Source organism: Odocoileus virginianus, chromosome 29 (assembly GCF_023699985.2).
Source record: "Odocoileus virginianus isolate 20LAN1187 ecotype Illinois chromosome 29, Ovbor_1.2, whole genome shotgun sequence".
NCBI lineage: Eukaryota > Metazoa > Chordata > Mammalia > Artiodactyla > Cervidae > Odocoileus > Odocoileus virginianus.
In genome coordinates this window covers 4,365,762-4,384,658 of record NC_069702.1, presented here as the reverse complement: position 1 = coordinate 4,384,658, position 18,897 = coordinate 4,365,762, and the positions used below count along the sequence as shown (strand labels likewise).

The following is an 18,897-nucleotide window of genomic DNA, read 5'->3' as shown; positions in this document are numbered from 1 at the left end:
AAGCAGAAATCAACACAACACTGTAAATTAACTATACTTCAGTAAAAAAAAAGTAAACGAATGAACAGTCCCAGAAGAAAATAAATTTTAGACAACTATCAAGACAGAATTTGACACACACACACTGACATATTAGTAATATCAATAGGTTACATTTATTCGACTTATTTCATATCAGCACAGTACAAAGTGCTTTATGTATGTATTATTCTATTTAAGTCTCACGACAACCTGGTGAGGGTGGGTACTATGAATGAACACCATTTCTATCTGCCAGTTCAAAGAGTGCCTTCTTCTAGGATTTTTCCTTGTAAATCCTAAATGTCACAAATCTTAAATTCCTAATGTCAGCTTAAGACTATTTTACTAAACAGCTTTACTTACACTTTTTGCTTCTCATCTTTTAGCTCACAGTATTTCTTCCACTGGGAATGCCACTTCTATTTTATCTGTTAAGTTAGTACCTGACTTCCAGAGACTAACATAAATGCTTTCCTTCATGAAGCCTTCCATGATGCTAAAATCAAGAGTAATTCTTACTCATCTCTAGCTGAGGTTTAAACCTGACTCTATCATACATTAGCTATGGGATCATGGTCACATTACTCTACCTCTCCAAGCTCTGATTTTCACATGTATAAAATGGCAATGGCAATAATATTAGTGCCCACCTACAGAGTACAGGTATTATTTCTGCTTTTCAAATAAGGAAACTGAGGCTCAGAGAGGTGAACTAACGTGCTCCAAACCAGGCAGTTTTACCTGGAGGCAGATTATGAACCCATATCCAGGCTCCCACGCTCAGAATCACTCCACATCCCATCCCCTTACTACCCTCCAAACTAAAACAAAACACAGAAAGTAATGAAAAACCCATCCCCAAACAAAAGCAAACAACTTAATGTCTCAAAACGATACAACAGAAATATAAAATACAGAGATAGCCATATAAACTTGTATAAATATTCCTTTCTTCCTCACAATTTACTAATCTTGTCTGCATTTTATATGGCGCTTTCCTCCTGCACTAAAATTAGAAAATGTATAGCATTTCTAGAGGAATATTTAGGGGAAAATAGATATATATAAGGATGTGCAATCTAGGTAGGTTAAGAGAACTAAAGCATACCTGAAGTAAGTTCTCCTCTTCACATAAATGTTTATCAACCTTCTTGTAGAGGTTATCGAGACCTTTTTTCACTTCTTTTCCAGGATACTCTTTAATAACTTTTCGGAGTTCTTGTTTGTTAAACGCAAGTTGATAGCTCACTTCCTCCTCTCTTATGCCCTGCGCTACCCGAGCTTCCACACCTTCAAAGAAATGCTTCAAGGAAATGAGAAGAAACAATGGCTAAGAATGGCTCTCATTACCACTTAAATTAAAAAAAAAATCTGATATAAAATTGTATATATCCAGTGTAAAAATCAGACAGTGTGTGAAAATATAAAGGATAAAGTAATAATCAGCTATTATCACACTACTCAGAGATAAGCACTGTCAAAAGACTAGAATTCCCTCTAGTCTTTTGATGTGTGAGTATGAAAATGAGATTGATTTTGTATGCTATATTTTTCATTTAGTATTTTATGTTTTTCCCAAAGTATAAATTTTAATGGCTGCATCATGTTCCATCCAATGACTATACTATGTTTATTCATTCCTCCAGTATTAAGTGTTTAATATTTTTTATTTTTTTCTCTTGAAGTTGGCAAAATCTATTCATCAAAAACAAAATCTATTATAAATACAGCTATAAATAACTTTCATACATAGGTATTTACCCACATTATTGATGACTGTCCAGCATAAATTTCTAGGACTATAATTCCTCAGTTGAGGAGTGTAATTGTTAAGTATTCTGAAGATTCTTCATATACATAAATTGCTTCCCAGAAAAGTTCAATTACTTTATATTTCTGTCAGCAGTATATGACACTATTTTATCTTATCATACTATCATCAGCATTATCATAATTAAAAAAAAACTTTGTCATTTCGAAAAAGTGAAAAAGGGGGACTTTCCTGGCAATCCAGTGGTTAAGACTCTGCCCTTCCAATGCAGAGGGCATGGATTGGATCCCCGGTGGACGGACGGGGAGGGGGAACTAAGATCCCACATGCCAAGTGGTGTAGCCAAAAAAAAAAAGGTAAGAAAGGTTTATTTGTCATTTTATTTCAATATTCTTCAGCTAGAAATGAAGTTTATCTGCTTTTCATATGCTCAGTAAGTACATTCAGAACCCATACCCATTTATATATTGGGATCTTACTGCTTTCCTGATTGATTTTAAAAAGATCTTTTATATTAAGTATATTGACTGTTGTGCCATTATAAATATTCTTCTCAGGTTGCCTTTTAAGTGTAATTGGTTTTTTAACATGCATATTGGCAAGTCTTTACTTGAGCACAACATGATTTAATACTGACAAGTCAAATCCCTTCTCTACTATTCTCTAAAATTTTCTTAGCAATTATTTATTTATTCTTCATTAAATTATTACATTTTTAATAATAATTTTCTAGATAAATCTGTTCCGGATATTTAAAATTTTTTTCTACACAGATTTAAATTTTTTATTTTTTTTCTACACAGATTTTTAATTGGTTATTATAACATATAGGAAACAAATTGTTTTTTGATATATATATCTTGACTAGGTTAAAAAACCTATTTTACTTTACCAGATAAAATAACCTCAACATATTACATACAGGTAATTATAACCCTGAGGGCTTCCCAGGTGGCGCAGTCACAAAGACTCCGCCTGCCAACGCAGGAGACACAAGAGACCCGGATTTGATCCCTGGGTTGGTAAGATTCCCTGGAGAAGGAAATGGCAGTCCACTCCAGTATGATTCTCTTTTCATATATCTTTATGTTTTGGTCTTACTGCATTGGCTAGAGCTTCTATAACAATGTTAAATAATAAAGGATTTATCAATGTTTCTACTCTAAATTTGATTTCAAAGGAAGTTCCTTTATGTTGCAGTTACGTATCATGCAGGCTTTAGGTCTGAGACAGACCCTTTACCCTACAGGAATATCTGTCTGTTCTTCAGTTTACAAGGCACTGGTCCTGCATTTGAATTTCTGACAACAGATAGACAATTTTTATTTGACTCTAACTTCAAAACATAGATGACTACTCACACTGTGGACATAATTTGTTATAAGGGTCCATTTAAGCTTCTACCATGTTGCAAAGTTCTCTAAAACTACCATTTCTCATGTTTAAAGATCAGATTTGCTCTGGGGAATGACAAGTCAAGAAAGGAAGGATAAAGAAAAGGCAATGAATAAAACAATTTTTTATTTTCTTTTTATCTTGATAGAATTTTCAAAATCTTCATCTGAGCTAGGGATAAAGGTTAGCCATTTACAAGGTAAGAAATGGAATGCTGGTGTAACGGAAAAGGTTAAACCTATGGTTAATCCCCTTGCTTTGCTACCTGTCCATTATTACAACTTTTTATTTACTTTCAGTTTCTTCATTTGTAAAACAAGGATAATACTATCTTACCCCACATCATCGTTTACAAGAATTAAAAGAAATAATGTATATAAAACATCTAGCAGTGTCTGAGCAGCTTCAATATCCCAGTCCATCCTTCCTTATCCTCCTGCACCAATGAATGAGCAAACTTAAATGTCTGTTGTGTTACTCACATCTAAACGCAGGTTCAAAACCAGAAAAAATATACTGAATGAAAATATGCTTACATTTAGTTTTTCAAGAGGTTGTCCTAAAGAGTATATGACATAAGACTGAAGGTGATCTGTGTATTTTTGTTTGGCTTCTTTTTTTTCAGCTTCTAGACATGAGATTTTCAAACGAGAAAGTGTTGCAAAAATATGGTGGAAGTTTTCCATCATGACGACATCCCTGGGGGTCTTCTGGCTTTCGTTTGCTACTTTCTCCACTAAAACAAAAATGGAAAAAATGTGACGATGACCTGGTATGAATATGACCACATTTAGCTATGGAAAAATTACATGATTTTTTTCATTTATAAGTTTAAGAAATAAGCACATTTCTGGACTTAATCAAATAAAACACACTGTATTGAAGGATCTACCTAAACCTAAATAAAAAATCATTCTAAAACAGTCATATATATATATATATATATATATATATATATGGCTAAATTTGGATTCCTATTTCACATCTTTTAGCCAAACAAATTCTAAATTGTTCAAGTGCTTAAAATGTCAAAGGCAAATAAATGAATGCAATTGTAAGTACTAAGAAAAATAAACCTAATTAAAGAAATAATTCTGTGGTAGTATGAACTTTCTAAGAATGGCCCAAAACTTAGAAGTCATAAAGAGAGAGATGAATAAACTTAACATATAATTTGGAAGCACTTACACAGTAAAACATACCATAAGGAAAACTGATGTATATCCTTCTAGGTTAACAAAGGATAACAAGACTGATAATACTGAGAAATACTGGGTCTCGAGGCAGATGTGACAGAAACTTTCACCAAACGCTCAAAGGACCAAACAGGTATAATCTTTCTGTGTGGTTATTTGGCAGAAACTCAACAGACACAAAACTTCTGACCCAGTAATTATTTCTAATAATTGATCCTAAGGAAATGATTGGACAATATACAGAAATATACAGAAAACTGGAAACAAACCAAATGCCTGTTAACAGAAGATCTGCTAAATAAGCAATGATAGATGGAATTCTATGTAATCATTAAAAGTGAATACGGTTATCTGTATCAGGAGACAAGGACAAACACTAGAATCACAGAGTCTAGCAGGTTCCAAACAGGGTGTAAGGCGTGAAAAACATTTTAAATTACAGAACACACAATATGGGCATATATGCCAGGGAGAGAGAGATACTGAAAAGTTCACACAGGTAAAAATTAAATGTTACCTTTGTATGATGAGATTACAAATTACCTTTACTTTCTTCTTGATTTTTAAAGTCAGTTTGCTGATATTGGGGGGTATGTAATGAGCCTATACTACTTTACAATCAGACAAAGCAAAGCTACTTTGAATTTTAAAAGAAATATCAACCATGTAAACATTCAATCATATAATTTATCATCTTTCACCTAAACCTGTTTCCACCAAAAATGCATTATCTATAACTGTTGAGATAATTCTACTTTTGTCATTTTTTTTAGTTTTAAAAATTCCTGAATTGATGCAGTCAGGTCATTTATTTCAAATTAAACACATCCACACTGTTTCTGTAACTTAACTGTGTGATCTGACATAGGAAGATGATGAATTACACTATCTTAGCATTAATTTGGGCTTCCCTGGTAGCTCAGCTGGTAAAGAATTGGCCTGCAATGCAGGAGACCAGATTCAATAACTGGCTCGGGAAGCTCCCCTGGGGAAGGGACTGGCTCCCACTCCAGGATTCTTGAGTTTCCCTGGTGGCTCAGACGGTAAAGAAACCACCTGCAATGTGGGAGGCCTGGGTTTGATCCCAGGGTTGGGAAGATCCCCTGGCTGATTGCATGGCAACCCGTGCCAGTATTCTTGCCTGGAGAATCCCATGGACAGAGGAGCCTGGTGGGCTACAGTTCATGGTGTTGCAAAGAGTCGGACATGACTGAGTGACTAAGCACGCACACATGCAGACATCACTGTTGATCAGCTCAAGAAGACTCTTGCTAAAATGCGAATGTAAGCCACAAGGTCACTTTTGTGTTTAAAAAATGAATTTCAATTTTTCATACTGATAGCCCATATGAACCCTAAAATATAAGTAGTTCCTGGTAAATACAAAAGGGTTTTACATACTGTTTTTCAAATTTAAGAAATATTTATTATTATTATTATTTTTAATATATATTTTTTTTATTTACTTGTGCCAGGTCTTCACTGCTGCATGTGGGATCTAGTTCCCTGACCAGGGATTGAACCCAGATTCTCTGCATTGGGAAGGTGGAGTCTTAGCCACTGGACCACCAGAGAACTCCCAAATTTAAGAAATCTTTAATTTCAGAAAACTTTTAAAAAAGACTATAGACTATGGAAAATAATGAACACATCTGTCCCCAACTTCTAACTTAATCAGAAATAATGAAAACAACTGACCAAAAATACCAGAAATAAGGAAACCCACCACCAAAAACTTCTTCATAATATAACAAAAGCTTACCATTAACAAATACTCCTCTGATAAGTTTAGTATATGCTTTATCTAGATCTCCACGTCGCTCAGCATTTTTAAAGATTGATTCTGCAAGTCCAGCAAATTCTTCAAATTCAGCAACAAACGGGAGAATTCCTACTTTGCTCTTCTTTGAGATTTTTACTTCTTCCATTTGCCTTATCTGGTTACTCTAAAGTTAGGCAGAAAGCAAGGGAAAAAAATAGCTAAGCAACTTAGAGACAATATACAATTAAAAGTAAATATATATACCACAAAGGCATGATGTAATTTAATACCTAGAACATTTTGGACAGTTACTAATCAAAGATTAATACAATATGGATAACTAAGAAAAACTATTTCTAGAGGTTAAAAAGTACATATATATTATTTAAGAAACTAAAATCAAGGAAAAAAATCCAAATTATTCAAAACAAAATGCATTCAAAGCTTGTGAACCTCAGGTCTTTGTTTAAAGTAAAAACAACCAATGAACACTTCTATCATTTATAGGTTAAAAAGTACATATATATTATTTAAGAAACTAAAATCAAGGAAAAAAATCCAAATTATTCAAAACAAAATGCATTCAAAGCTTGTGAACCTCAGGTCTTTGTTTAAAGTAAAAACAACCAATGAACACTTCTATCATTTATAAAAGGTAAGTATATAATGATTGCCCATTTTGCGGCAGAGCAGATACCAGAGCACACACAGGATCTCAAGATTATTTCTGGTTGGTGTCTATATAGTCAAGTTGAGAACCACAACCATTTCCAAATCTCATCAGCCTAAAATTTGTTTGGATAGAGAAGTTCTATGTTTTGGGGGTATGAGAACAGAGGAGAACAGATACTTCTACTGTGGATTTGCATTATATAGTTTTCCATGTACCTATTAGTCATTTACTCTAAATCAGTATAGCAAAGTACTTGTGTAAGATGGATACAAAGTAACAAATAGACATATAGACAGAATATAGACCCTTTGGTTCAAAATAATCAATTATGATTCTGTGTACTTCCAGGGGATCTAGTTCTATTCCCAGTAAGAAGTACATTGCCAAAGTGTTGCATCATTTTCAACTCCTACCTAAAATTTCATTGTGCTGAGATTCTGGGGGTATAACCTGAAAACCATATGACATGTAGAAATTAGAAAAGTAACCGTTCTTTTGTTCAATATGGTATTGGAAGTCCTAGACATAGCAATCAGACAGGAAAAATAAATAAAAGGAATCCAAATTGGACAAATAATTCTAAAACCTGTATAGAAACACAAAAGATCGTAATAGCCAAAGCAAGCTCAGAAAGAAGAACAATATCAGAGGTATTATGCTCCCTGATTTCAAACTATACTACAAAGTTATAGTCATCAAACAATATGGTACTGGTACAAAAACAGACATGTAGATTAACAGAACAGAGCACCCAGGAATAAACCCATCCTTATACAGTTAATTAATCTATGACAAAGAAGGCAAGAATATACAATGAGGAAAAGACACCCAGACCATACCATTTTCAAAGGTTAAAGGGTACAAAACCACATCACTATAGTGTGAAGAATCCTGAAGAGCAAAGTAAATGCAGGTAAGAAATGTACTGGAGTGCAGTGTCCAGGTTGGTAGTACTTGATATGTTTCTAATTTTATCCCTAGTTCTTGGCAGGCCAATCTTTTTAGCCCTGTTCCTTGAAGAACACTTTGGGCTTGGCCACCAAATGAAAGTACTAAACTCAGATGCCATCTATTCCACTTTTTGCAGTCGTCTGACATTCATTCTTTGGCTCAATACACAGAGAACCATTCACTACTTTTTCAAGGTATGCTTTAGGTCCAGATCTTGTCCCAAGTACCAAAACATGTAACACTTACTGAGCACACACAGAACTGTGAAAAGACTTGATTTAAATTAAGAAACAGATTGATGACAACCAACAGAAGGAACCATCCTTCTCCCTTTAGTGACAAAAGGTCCATCTTTTAGAAATACATGCAATTCAGGAAAAAAACATGACTTTATACCTTTGTCTAGGTTAATTTTACTAAATTTCTTCACTTCCCAGTTTTGAGAGTAATATGAACATTCTTCAGCAAACTATTACTAATTACTACTATTATTCCCTGGTGACTCAGATGGTAAAGCATCTGCCTACAATGTGGGAAACCTGGGTTCGATCCCTGGGTCGGGATGATCATCTGGAGAAGGAAATGGCAACCCAGTCCAGTACTCTTGCCTGGAAAAATCCCATGGACGGAGGAGCATGGTAGGCTGCAGTCCATGGGGTCGCAAAGAGTCGGACATGACTAAGCGACTTCACTTTCATTACTGTCGTCATCATCATCACCATCACCATTACAAGCAATTAATGACAAGCTCTTATTCTGCACCAGGCAATGTGCTAAGCACTTCATTTGAACCCATGTCTACATCTCCCTGACACTATTATATCTTACACTTATAACAACTACATTCAACTGGATTGAGAGGTATTATATTAAAGTTTTATATACTAGTTTTATTCACTGATAAGAGCAAGAAAATCTTCATATTCTAAAAACGTACAGTGTTCTCATGGTTAATGTTCTAGCTATTCTTATTCTATGTCACATGGGACTCATTATCTTAGACTTTAGTAATTCTTTATTTTCTTTTGGCAATCAGCTTACAATCAGACCTTACAGGTTTATCATCACTTCTGAAGAAAGCTGGGCAGGGAAGAGGATAAGTGGCCAAATTCCATAATATTTCAAATGCCAGTGCAATCATTTGGTGGGGAAGGAGGGTTAAAAAGTCTGTTGAGGTGACATTTATGTTTCTATGGATGGCTTTTAAACTTTCAGAAATCAGTAAGTATTATTTTTAAAAGTATAAAAGATGATGTGGATTTTAATTACCCTTAATATTTTTATTATTCTCTCATTATTCTATGGGCTTCCCTGGTGGCTCAGCCAGTAAAGAATCTGCCTGCAAAGCGAGAGACCTGGGTTTGATCCCTGGGTTGGGAAGATCCCCTGGAGGGAATGGCTACCCACTCCAGTATTCTTGCCTGGATAATTCCATGGATAGAGGAGTCTGGCAAGCTACAGACCATGGGGTCACAAAGACTCAAACATGACTGAGCAACTTTCACTCATTCATTATTCTATGCCTATTCAAGCACTGGATTTAACTTAGAGGTTACATAGTAGAATAATTCAGATGATGAATATCTATTTTTACATATTAATACTAAATATATTAATAAAATGAAACTGTTTTTAGAACCTGGCCCAATCCTGTTCATATCTATGAGCTTACTAAAACCTAACAGAAAAAGTAAAGTTAATGATTTTTTCCCTATTAGAAGGAGAAAAATGATAACTGCCAAAAGTTGTCATTAGAACAATTTATTCTTAAAGCAATATGATTAAAGCTATTAAATTGAAAAAAATACTTTAATCAATTAAAATAATCCAAATATTAATTATCCTATTGTAATATTAAAAGAAGAAGAACAATAAATTCAAGTTTCAGTTGTTTCATTAAACCTATGGTCACTAATTGGTCAACTGGGATTTCAGTTACTTAGTGGGTCTCGAGTGTAATCGCTGCTGCCTCTGTGTCAGCTACTCCAGGACTGGCCATGATTCAGTGTAGACGGGACACAACTTGGCACAGCACCATCCAACTAACCTGCTCCTGTATATTGCAGCCAATACCCTGCTGCAAGGCTTGGGGGATATGAACAGTAGATCCCCCGGTGGAAAGCCAGAAGTCTTTTAAACACACACACACACACACACACACACATACTTTGCAATGGTTAAGAGTTCTAGTTACTGAAAAAAAAATACCCAACTTACAATACATTTGTCAAAGTTCCTTTTGACAGTCACCAAAACATTTCCCAATGTAGTACTCAGAAAAGAAGCGGGGTCCACGTTTTGTGCAGTCCACACATGATGACTCATTTTGACCAGCATGTAAAGGGAGTTAAAGCTATCGATTTTGTCTCCTAATGCAATCAAGTTGTTCAGTTCTGGCTCAATGCAGCGAAATATTTTAATCATCATTTGGCGGATCATATCTTTCCTGTTTAGAAATACAAAACAGAAAAGTTAGTACAAGCTTCAGGTGTATTCACCTTTAACTTTAATCCAATCGGTATACACAAATGACTAAAATTTGATATATCAACTAACACTGTCCAAATAGTTAATTATTCCAGAATGCTTTCCAATATAAACATATTTTTTTGAGGTTGCACTTTTATCACTCAAAATAACGTCCTTTGTAGAACTGGGTCCTGAAATGTGCTTTATGATTTCTGAGAAATACACCACAATTCAAATGCTACTTCCTACCAGCAAACATCAAAATTGACTGCATTTGTGTGATTACAAGAGCAAAGAAAAGCTGAAGAGCCATAAAGGGGACCAAGTTTACTTCACTGAGAAGTTCTATAACACACTGGGCACACAGATCGGTGCTCTGAGTGTTGTCAGCTATGGACAGCAATGTGGACTCCTCACTGGGCAACATTCCTTCCTGCTCAATTGAAAGTTTACTTTTTTTTCACAATAAACAACAGATAGTAACAAACACATACTCAGATGAAACAGGCAGCGGTGTGCCAGCATTATGTTGCCGTGACAACGTTCCTCCATCTGTGTCCTCTGCTTCAGTCTGCAAAAATTATTCAGGTACTTTACATAATAAAAGACTAACAAATTGACTAGTTTAGTTTATATAGCAATAGCCTGCTCAGTCTTAAAATTCTTAGGAGAGAATGTATGATGAGAAATAATAATTTTTAAAGGTAGTATTATCAATGAAACCATATAATTTAATATGTTGTTTCAGAATGTTCAGGAGAAGCTTTGTTTTCAGATTTTATCTCAGAATGAGAGGTTGTGTTTGCTTGTGAGCACGTGTGGGGGTGGGGCGGGAGAGAAAGGTAGAGCAGACTCAGAGGGAGTGCAGGAGCGAGGGGACAGTTTAACAAAAAGCTGAAAGTATCTAGGGACATGTTCAAGGGAGAATTTTGAAAATTAAAATCATTCTAATAAAATCAATCATTCTAATAAAACCTGAGCATAAAAAATGCTGTCAGAAGTTCTTACAGAAACTAACAAATTTACTAGCAATACCATCTACAAGAACAAATCCCCTAACCATCTGAAAGACTTAATTTCTCAGTCATTTGAGCACTGTTTTTATATGTTAGTTCTTTTAAAGATCATCTTAATTTTAAAAAAAACACTCGATTTGCATTGTGCTTTTAAGTTCTTTAAAATACTCTAGCAAATGTCTCATTTTATTTTCTTACATTTATGCCACCAGAGAGCCATGTTCAACAGGCATTATTATACCCATTACACAGATGAGGAAAAATAGGGACTAAATAATTAGCTTATGGTCTCATGGTAAGAGAGCCATAAGAAAGATTCTGATATGAGGCCTCACCATATTTTTCTTGCTTGCTTTCATTTATTTTTTAAGACCATGGGGGCTTCCCTGGTGGCTCAGCAGTAAAGAAATCTCCCTGCCAATGCAGGAGCCACGGGTTCAATTCCTGGGTTGAGAAGATCCCCTGGTGAAGGAACTGGCAATCCACTCTAGTATTCTTGCCTGGGAAATCCCATGGATAGAGAAACCTGGTGGGCTGCAGTCCACGGGGTCGCAAAGAGTCAGACATGACTTAGTGACTAAATAACAACAAATATACATGAAAACATCATTTTTTAATTTTTTATTTCTATTTACTTTTTCTTGATCACTAAAACAATAAATTTGCTTTTTAAAAATATTTTTTGCCAAGTAAACTCAGACATTTCCCCCACTCATCAATTTGGAGAATGTTTAGGCCTAAGATAGTCTAGGATATTAGATTAGATGCCCAAACCCTATCCTTTTTTTTTATTATCTTATATGATAAAATTATTTTAAAAATCCTTCAATGTAAATTCTTTCTGTTCTGATATTGAAATTATGACAACATACTGATTAGGCTAATTATGATATAGATCATAAATATGAGCTAGTAAGTAAATGTCACCCATACCACAGTTCCAGGCATACTCTGATGTTGCTGTAGTTTGAAAAATTTACTTATGAAGTCTTGTTCTGCCAGACACAGGGGCTCCAGTTCACTCAGTACCTGTTCAAAGATCTGAAGAAAACCAAAATGATTCTACAAAGAACTGAACAAAATGCTTAAAATAACATTCCACATTTAATCACTTTTCTGCAGCAACCAGGGAAGCTTTATCTATAATCTTAATAGAATCCCCCAAACAAATACTTCCAAGATTGACAGGACAATGCAGTATTAATGAGACATAACAGGGTCAGAACATACCTAAAACAAAACTGACAAAAATTATTCACTTGGAATCTGGAAAGAGGAACATAGCAATAAAACTTTTTATTTAAACAATTTAGCTTCATAAAAGTTGTTTCCTCTTTGTAGTCACTCAAATAACTGGATTGACAATGCAAGCTCTTTATGATTTATAACAAATTTTAATAAAGCTGTTATGTCATTTAATTGATGAATCACATTTCAGTTGCCATTTGACCAGTATTTTTTTTTTTTTTTCAGATTTAGAAATGGAAAGTAAGACATGGTTAATTAAAAGGGCCAATAGAGCCCAAATCTTTGAACACAATTAAAGCAATAACAAACTGGTGCTAGAAAACTGACAGTAATGTTTAAGAAACATGCGTCATTTTATTTTACCTTATCAAATCTGGCTCTGTCGGCGACATCGAGATCAGAGGCCGACATGTTTCCCATGTCCAGCAAGGAAGATGACTGAGACCTGCGGTTCCCGGAGCTCTGAACACTGAGCTTATTTAGACTGGAAGTAGATCCGGTTAATTTCCCGGAACTCCCGTGAAGACCTGGGAAATGATAAACCTTTAAAAGCTGTGACCTTCACGAATAAAAGGTTCATGGCATAAATCAGGGCTCCCTTCTGCTGTCCTGCTCTTCTGAGGCTCATATGGGTTAGGGCACAACTCTGCCACATGAAGAGGATGTAGAGTGTCTTTCTCTTTCATTAAGATTTGTGTTCTACTTCTGAGCCTATGTAAAGATAGGTGAAATCATACAGAATCACAGAATAAGATTGAAAGGGATCTTAAAGATCACACTGTGCCCTGCCCAGTCTCATCACAGTTGTCCGATGATTTTTCTAAAGTAGATGAGGATTTCTTTTCCACTCAGAAGACATGACTATGGATGAAAGTCAACGACCCCCTAGAATACTAGCTAACATAATGATTGTATTTCTAGAAAAAAACTGCCATATTCCAATATTATTTGCCTCTACATTAAATCAACATATTAGGCTGAACCATATGAAACTACTAACACTCAATTATTCTTGTCCTACTAAAAACGTCAATTACACATGACTCAATACATTCCTGAACTCGAGACACTCTTGTTTTTTCAGCAAGTGAATTGATTAGAGTTCTTTTAAAAACTAAACAAAATGAAAAGGAAAAAAAACAAAAACAAAACCCTGAATACTTGCTGTATTTAAAATACAACTAACATAACACATACATAGTTAACTATATTAATATGGGACATCTGAGTTTAGGTATATAAACACAGGTATCTATCATAGCTATGAGGAAAAATGAGAACAATATGTCTGGACAATATCCTACATACATCAAACTATTAAAGGATTCTATTTTTACAAGAAAATGTGATGTTTTTATTCAGAATTAAATTTAAACAGTAAAACATTTTTATTCTTCTTGACTATTTCTCAGCTAAACCTGTATTATTCGCTGATGGTCAGAAGGGACAAATAATAAGTGATAAAAAAAAGTATGATATACAGTTAGTAAGAGACAAACTTTGGTTTCATTATGCAAAATCTGACCATACGTACAAGAAATTTTATAGTTTCTAAACACAGCCTGAAAACAGAAGTATAATGGTTAAGACTTTTTATAAATTTCTGACTACCCACCATACATGTTTAACCATACCACATATTTCTTGGATGTAGTCATACCACTTCCTTTCTGTTGGTTTTCTTTCTGGCCAAAACCTGGCAACCCAGAGCAATCAATATTTCTGGTGTAACTTTTTTCAAGATAAATAACTAGTTTCTAAGACATTAAACAAACATGCATTGAGAATACCTACTAATACACTAAGCATACTCACTCTCTGTTTCCTGTTTGACAGCACTTTCTTTTCGAGGCAGTGTAGCTGTGATGGATTAGGTTGCAAGCATCAAAGACAAAGACAAGTTAATAAACTGCAATTTGCACAAACCATGCACAAGAGGAAGTTAAAGCTCTAGTTTAAAAGACACATGCAAAGAACCATGAGCATCAAGTAACAAGAGATGCAACATATGTTTAGTTGGTCAGCTACTGCTTGAGAAATTACATGACAGAAAAAACTTTACTAGTCTTTTAATGTACTATTTTATGCAAATATTCAGGTAAAAATATCTACATTTGTAAAACTCCCCCACACTTTTAAATGATGTTTTTAAGTCTCCTAAGCTGATGTACTTAAATTTAAAGACTATACTTCCAAGTTCTGATTTCTGAAGAAAACAGAGTTCAAGTAAATAATTTAATACAGTGAAAATTTCGTAGAATGAAGTTGCACATTTATACATTAAATGCATTAACAATCCTGTATTCACTGAAAGCTCTTGGAAGGAATCTCCACTGTACTAAATAACTTTATACTCCCTCTGATAAAAAAAATTATGAGTGGAGTTTTTAAACCATTTTAGAAATAATAAGCTAAACTGTTTAGTAACTTAGCTGGCTCTGTGAACACTGAGAATAAAACATATGTATCAAAATACTAATTAATGGGAGATGGGTAGGTAGAAGGGTAAAGCTGAGAGACAGGTCTAATGTGGGAATTGGAGCTCTTTCAGGGTCATTTGGTATTTCCTTTATCTAAAACCTCTCTTTAGTATTTGTTAGATTAATTGTAGAGATCGTTTTGTGAAACATTCTAAACCCAAATGAGAATCTAATTTGAATGGCAAAGAAAGAAATTATAGAATAAAACAGAAAACTAATGAATATAACTCTAGAACTATTTAAGAAATAGAAAACAAGGTGTCAACTCCTGCCAAACAGGGATAGTGATAGTTGCTATTGCTAGGCAAAAGCTCGAGTATAAACTACTAATTTGCCACACCAAAAACGTGTAAATTTTCCCAGCCTTGTCTGCCTGAAGTTTAAAGGAATATGAAATGATAAGGCTGGACATTACAGCAACCAGGAGGGAGGGATGCACTGGAGCTACTAGCTTGTCAATCTGAACAGTACCTTCTGGCGGTCTTAAGGTGTCACTCTACTAAGTTCACCAGTTTCAGAGCAATGCCCAATTCTGCATATATTTTTCTTTTTTTAAAGTAGTTAATAAATACTACTAGTGCCCTATTTGGGCTCATAAAAAAGTCTATATTATTTATCAGCAAGAAGTAACAATATTTCGGTAAATTTTAAATATCCTTAAACAATTCCTGCTAGAGTATAAGCATCAAGAGGGTAGGGTCTTTGCTCACTGCTGCATTCTCAGTATCGAGCAGCGATTATCATGTAATAGGTAATTAATAAACATTTACTGAAGGAATCTTCCACTCAGGACTGAATTTAGTCTTGTGTTCAAGACTCCCTTTGGAGTCAACAAGATTTCTTAATTTCAGTGGAGAAACACTGAAAAAAATGTGTTTGATGTATCATTTTTTAAGTTTTGGATTACTAAAGATAAGAAAGTTATTATGTAAATGGACTCAACTAATAGTTGTGTGTCTTATCTTAGTAGTAAAAAGAAAAAAAATGGGCAATTTAAAAAATTATTACTAAATATCCTTTGCCTGTCTTTTCATTAAGTACATCTGAGGAATACAAAAGAAAAACAGAACACCGAAGTATCAATCTTGGGAGGACAATTCCACACCTCTGAAAATATCAGGGTAAACCTTCTGACCTTAAAAAGGCAAAGATTTTATAAAAACCTTACCACAAAGAAAAAGTACTTTACTGGTATTTTAACATTATTTTAAATTATCTAAACTAAGTAGATGTTAAAGACTTGAGTAAAGAATGGTTCAAAAAGAGAGAATTCCCCTGAATCTCTATGACTATACACAATTTCCTTTTGTAAAATACATTCAATCTGACTTTCTATTTTTTTTTTTTTTTTTTTTACTGCCCGCCGCTGACTTTCTATTCTTATTAGTATCTCGGATGCAGCATTTTTAGAGCAAGGAAAAAACAAAACAAATTTAAAATTTTATTCATAATTACTTAATTTTGATCCATTGAAAAGTTATCTTCCCCAAGTTTTAGGTTTCTCTTTTAACTGTAATTACTATTAAGAACTGATTTAAACATAATTTGAATCCTTGAAAAGGTATCTTTAAAAAGTTTACATTCTACCTATTTAGAACTTCTGAAGTCATTTGTATTTAACTTGAAATTTATTTTTAAATGTTGACCAACAAGCTACATTTTCAAAGATGAACAAAATAGTTTTTATCCTCTGAATTGTTTATTATTTAGTTTTTCTTTTCTTGTAACTGATAACATCAAAGTAATAGAAACTATAATTTTTTGGTTACTCTCCTATTTCTTACTACTTAATAGATACATATGAGAGATGTAATTTTAACCCTGTTTTAAAAGTATCTTCTAAACTTGTCTTAGGTTAATTAAAAATTTTTTAACAAGATAATTTAAGAACTTCAAGGAATAAGAAAAAAAATTAAGGTTTTAGGTTAATGCAATGATAACATTAAGATAGTATTGTACTTGATTTAAATTATATTCCAATTATGTCATTTATCTCAATGAGAATCTTAAGCTTGATAAATTAATATTATGATAGTGGCATTAATAACCTCCCAAGGAGGTAGTTTTAGAAAGATTTCCCTTTAACTGCAGTAACAAGTGATGACAAATATACTAAATGAAAACATTAAACATGTAACTGTATTAATATGTTGTTTACTAAAAAGAAAAACTGATTTAACATATCCATGGTGAAACATTAACAAGGATATAAACACACCGTTTAAGAACAAGTAACCTTTAGGATGAGTTAGCATTTTTGTTTCCAAAAGCCTATTGTCCCAATATTTTTATCAGTATCTTTACCAAAGTGTAATACACAGATTCAAACCATTTAAAAAATCTGAACTAGTATCACCAATATATTAGTGTTGTATTAAAAAAAAAAAAAAACAACCACAAACCAGTGAATCACAAAATAATTAATTACCCACTACTAAAGATAGTCTTCTTTGTCCTAAAGAAAAGAATGGAAAGATGAGCTATCAATTTCAATCAGGGCACAGGCTCCTTTCAACAAGCAAATGCTAAACTCATGGTTCTAAAGGGGAACTATGCAGACACAGAGGACACACTGTAGCCATTTAAGGCCAGGTTTTGACTCCAATAGGCACAGAACTCCATCCAAAAAGAAGTCCAGAGATGGGTACATGCAAGAGCAGAATGTGGCCTCGGCAAATCATTTCCTTGCAACTTGATACTTTCACTGGTTATCCTTTTAAATCAAGTTTTTTGTTTATTTAACATATTCAGAAGCAACAAAAACCCCTCTTGTTTCAAAAATAACTCTTTGGAAAAATAAAGTATAATTACAGGAGAAATTTTGGTGACATTTTTATAGCCCCTTCACAGGGGAGAAAACACTTAGCAACTTTCTTTTTGATTCAAAATAGCCAGTGACAAGTAAGAAGCCAGGAATCACTTCACTTCCCTGTGGAGTGCAATGACTTAAGAGATCACAGACTTGCCTCCAACTGTTATAAAAGGTCTTTTAGGAAATCAGAAACTGAACTTCCAACATCTGTCTCTTAATCTAGTACTTTCTCTCCAGACTGCACTTCATTCTCTGGCCAACTGCTGCTTCTATGACTGTACACAGTTGTCCCTGGTATCTGTGCAGGGTTGGTTCCAGCACCAGTCGTGGATACCAAAATCCATGGATGCTCAAGTCCCATGGTTGGTCCTCCATATTTGTGGGTTCCGCGTCTGCGGATATGAGGTGCACTGTACTTTTATTAGACATGGCATGTATATACAATTGCTGTCAAGTTCACATACTGCAGAATTTTAATTAGTAAAAATAAGGATTTAGAGACACACTTGTTCCATGAAAAACTTATAAATCAAACCAATGCATTAGATTTATTCTTTTACTAATTCTATTGTATCTCCTTCCACCTTGCCTAAAAGTCTTAAAATTATGTGTCACAAATAAAATAATTTTTAATAGAAGAGAAAACAAGGGGACTGAGGTGCCTAAGCTTACCAAACTTCTTGCTTTCTTTAGTTGTGCCAGTCATCTTGATCTTTGCAACTTCAAAGAAATCTTTAATTTCTCTCTCATAGAGTCGTGATAAATAATCCATGTAATTCTTAAAAGTGAAAACAACACATACTCATTAATAAAACAAATATAACAATTTCCATTTCTCAATCCCCCCATATCCTTTGTGCTTGTTTTGAATTTTGTGGTCTTAAAATATTTGATGCACTTCATAGGACACAAAAAGGCTATTTCCATCTTTTAAAAAAACTGAACTGGAATCATAATATTAACAATTTGTAAAAATATGAAGTTGAATAATCACACTCACATTTTCACTTTTATACATTCAGTTCAGTTCAGTTGCTCAGTCATGTACGACTCTTTGCAACCCCATGGACTGCAGCATGCCAGGCTTCCCTGTCCATCACCAA

The 18,897-nt window shown here is 34.1% G+C and overlaps 1 protein-coding gene across 7 annotated transcripts in view; it reads right to left on the bottom strand.

Moving 5' to 3' along the window:
• EXOC1 (exocyst complex component 1) overlaps nucleotides 1-18,897 on the bottom strand; it is a 52,910-nt gene that overhangs the window by 2,853 nt on the left and 31,160 nt on the right. For 4 of the 7 annotated variants that reach the window (XM_020892159.2, XM_020892163.2, XM_020892161.2 and 1 more), the window contains 9 exons: nucleotides 18,467-18,572; nucleotides 14,318-14,362; nucleotides 12,866-13,029; nucleotides 12,188-12,295; nucleotides 10,733-10,809; nucleotides 9,987-10,215; nucleotides 6,146-6,329; nucleotides 3,724-3,923; nucleotides 1,130-1,324 (listed from right to left, as the gene is read on the bottom strand). In XM_020892159.2, coding sequence (XP_020747818.2) covers nucleotides 1,130-1,324; nucleotides 3,724-3,923; nucleotides 6,146-6,329; nucleotides 9,987-10,215; nucleotides 10,733-10,809; nucleotides 12,188-12,295; nucleotides 12,866-13,029; nucleotides 14,318-14,362; nucleotides 18,467-18,572 — 1,308 coding nt within the window. The remainder of the gene's footprint in view (nucleotides 1-1,129; nucleotides 1,325-3,723; nucleotides 3,924-6,145; nucleotides 6,330-9,986; nucleotides 10,216-10,732; nucleotides 10,810-12,187; nucleotides 12,296-12,865; nucleotides 13,030-14,317; nucleotides 14,363-18,466; nucleotides 18,573-18,897) is intronic. The other 3 variants (XM_020892162.2, XM_020892165.2, XM_020892166.2) reach the window with 1 other exon arrangement.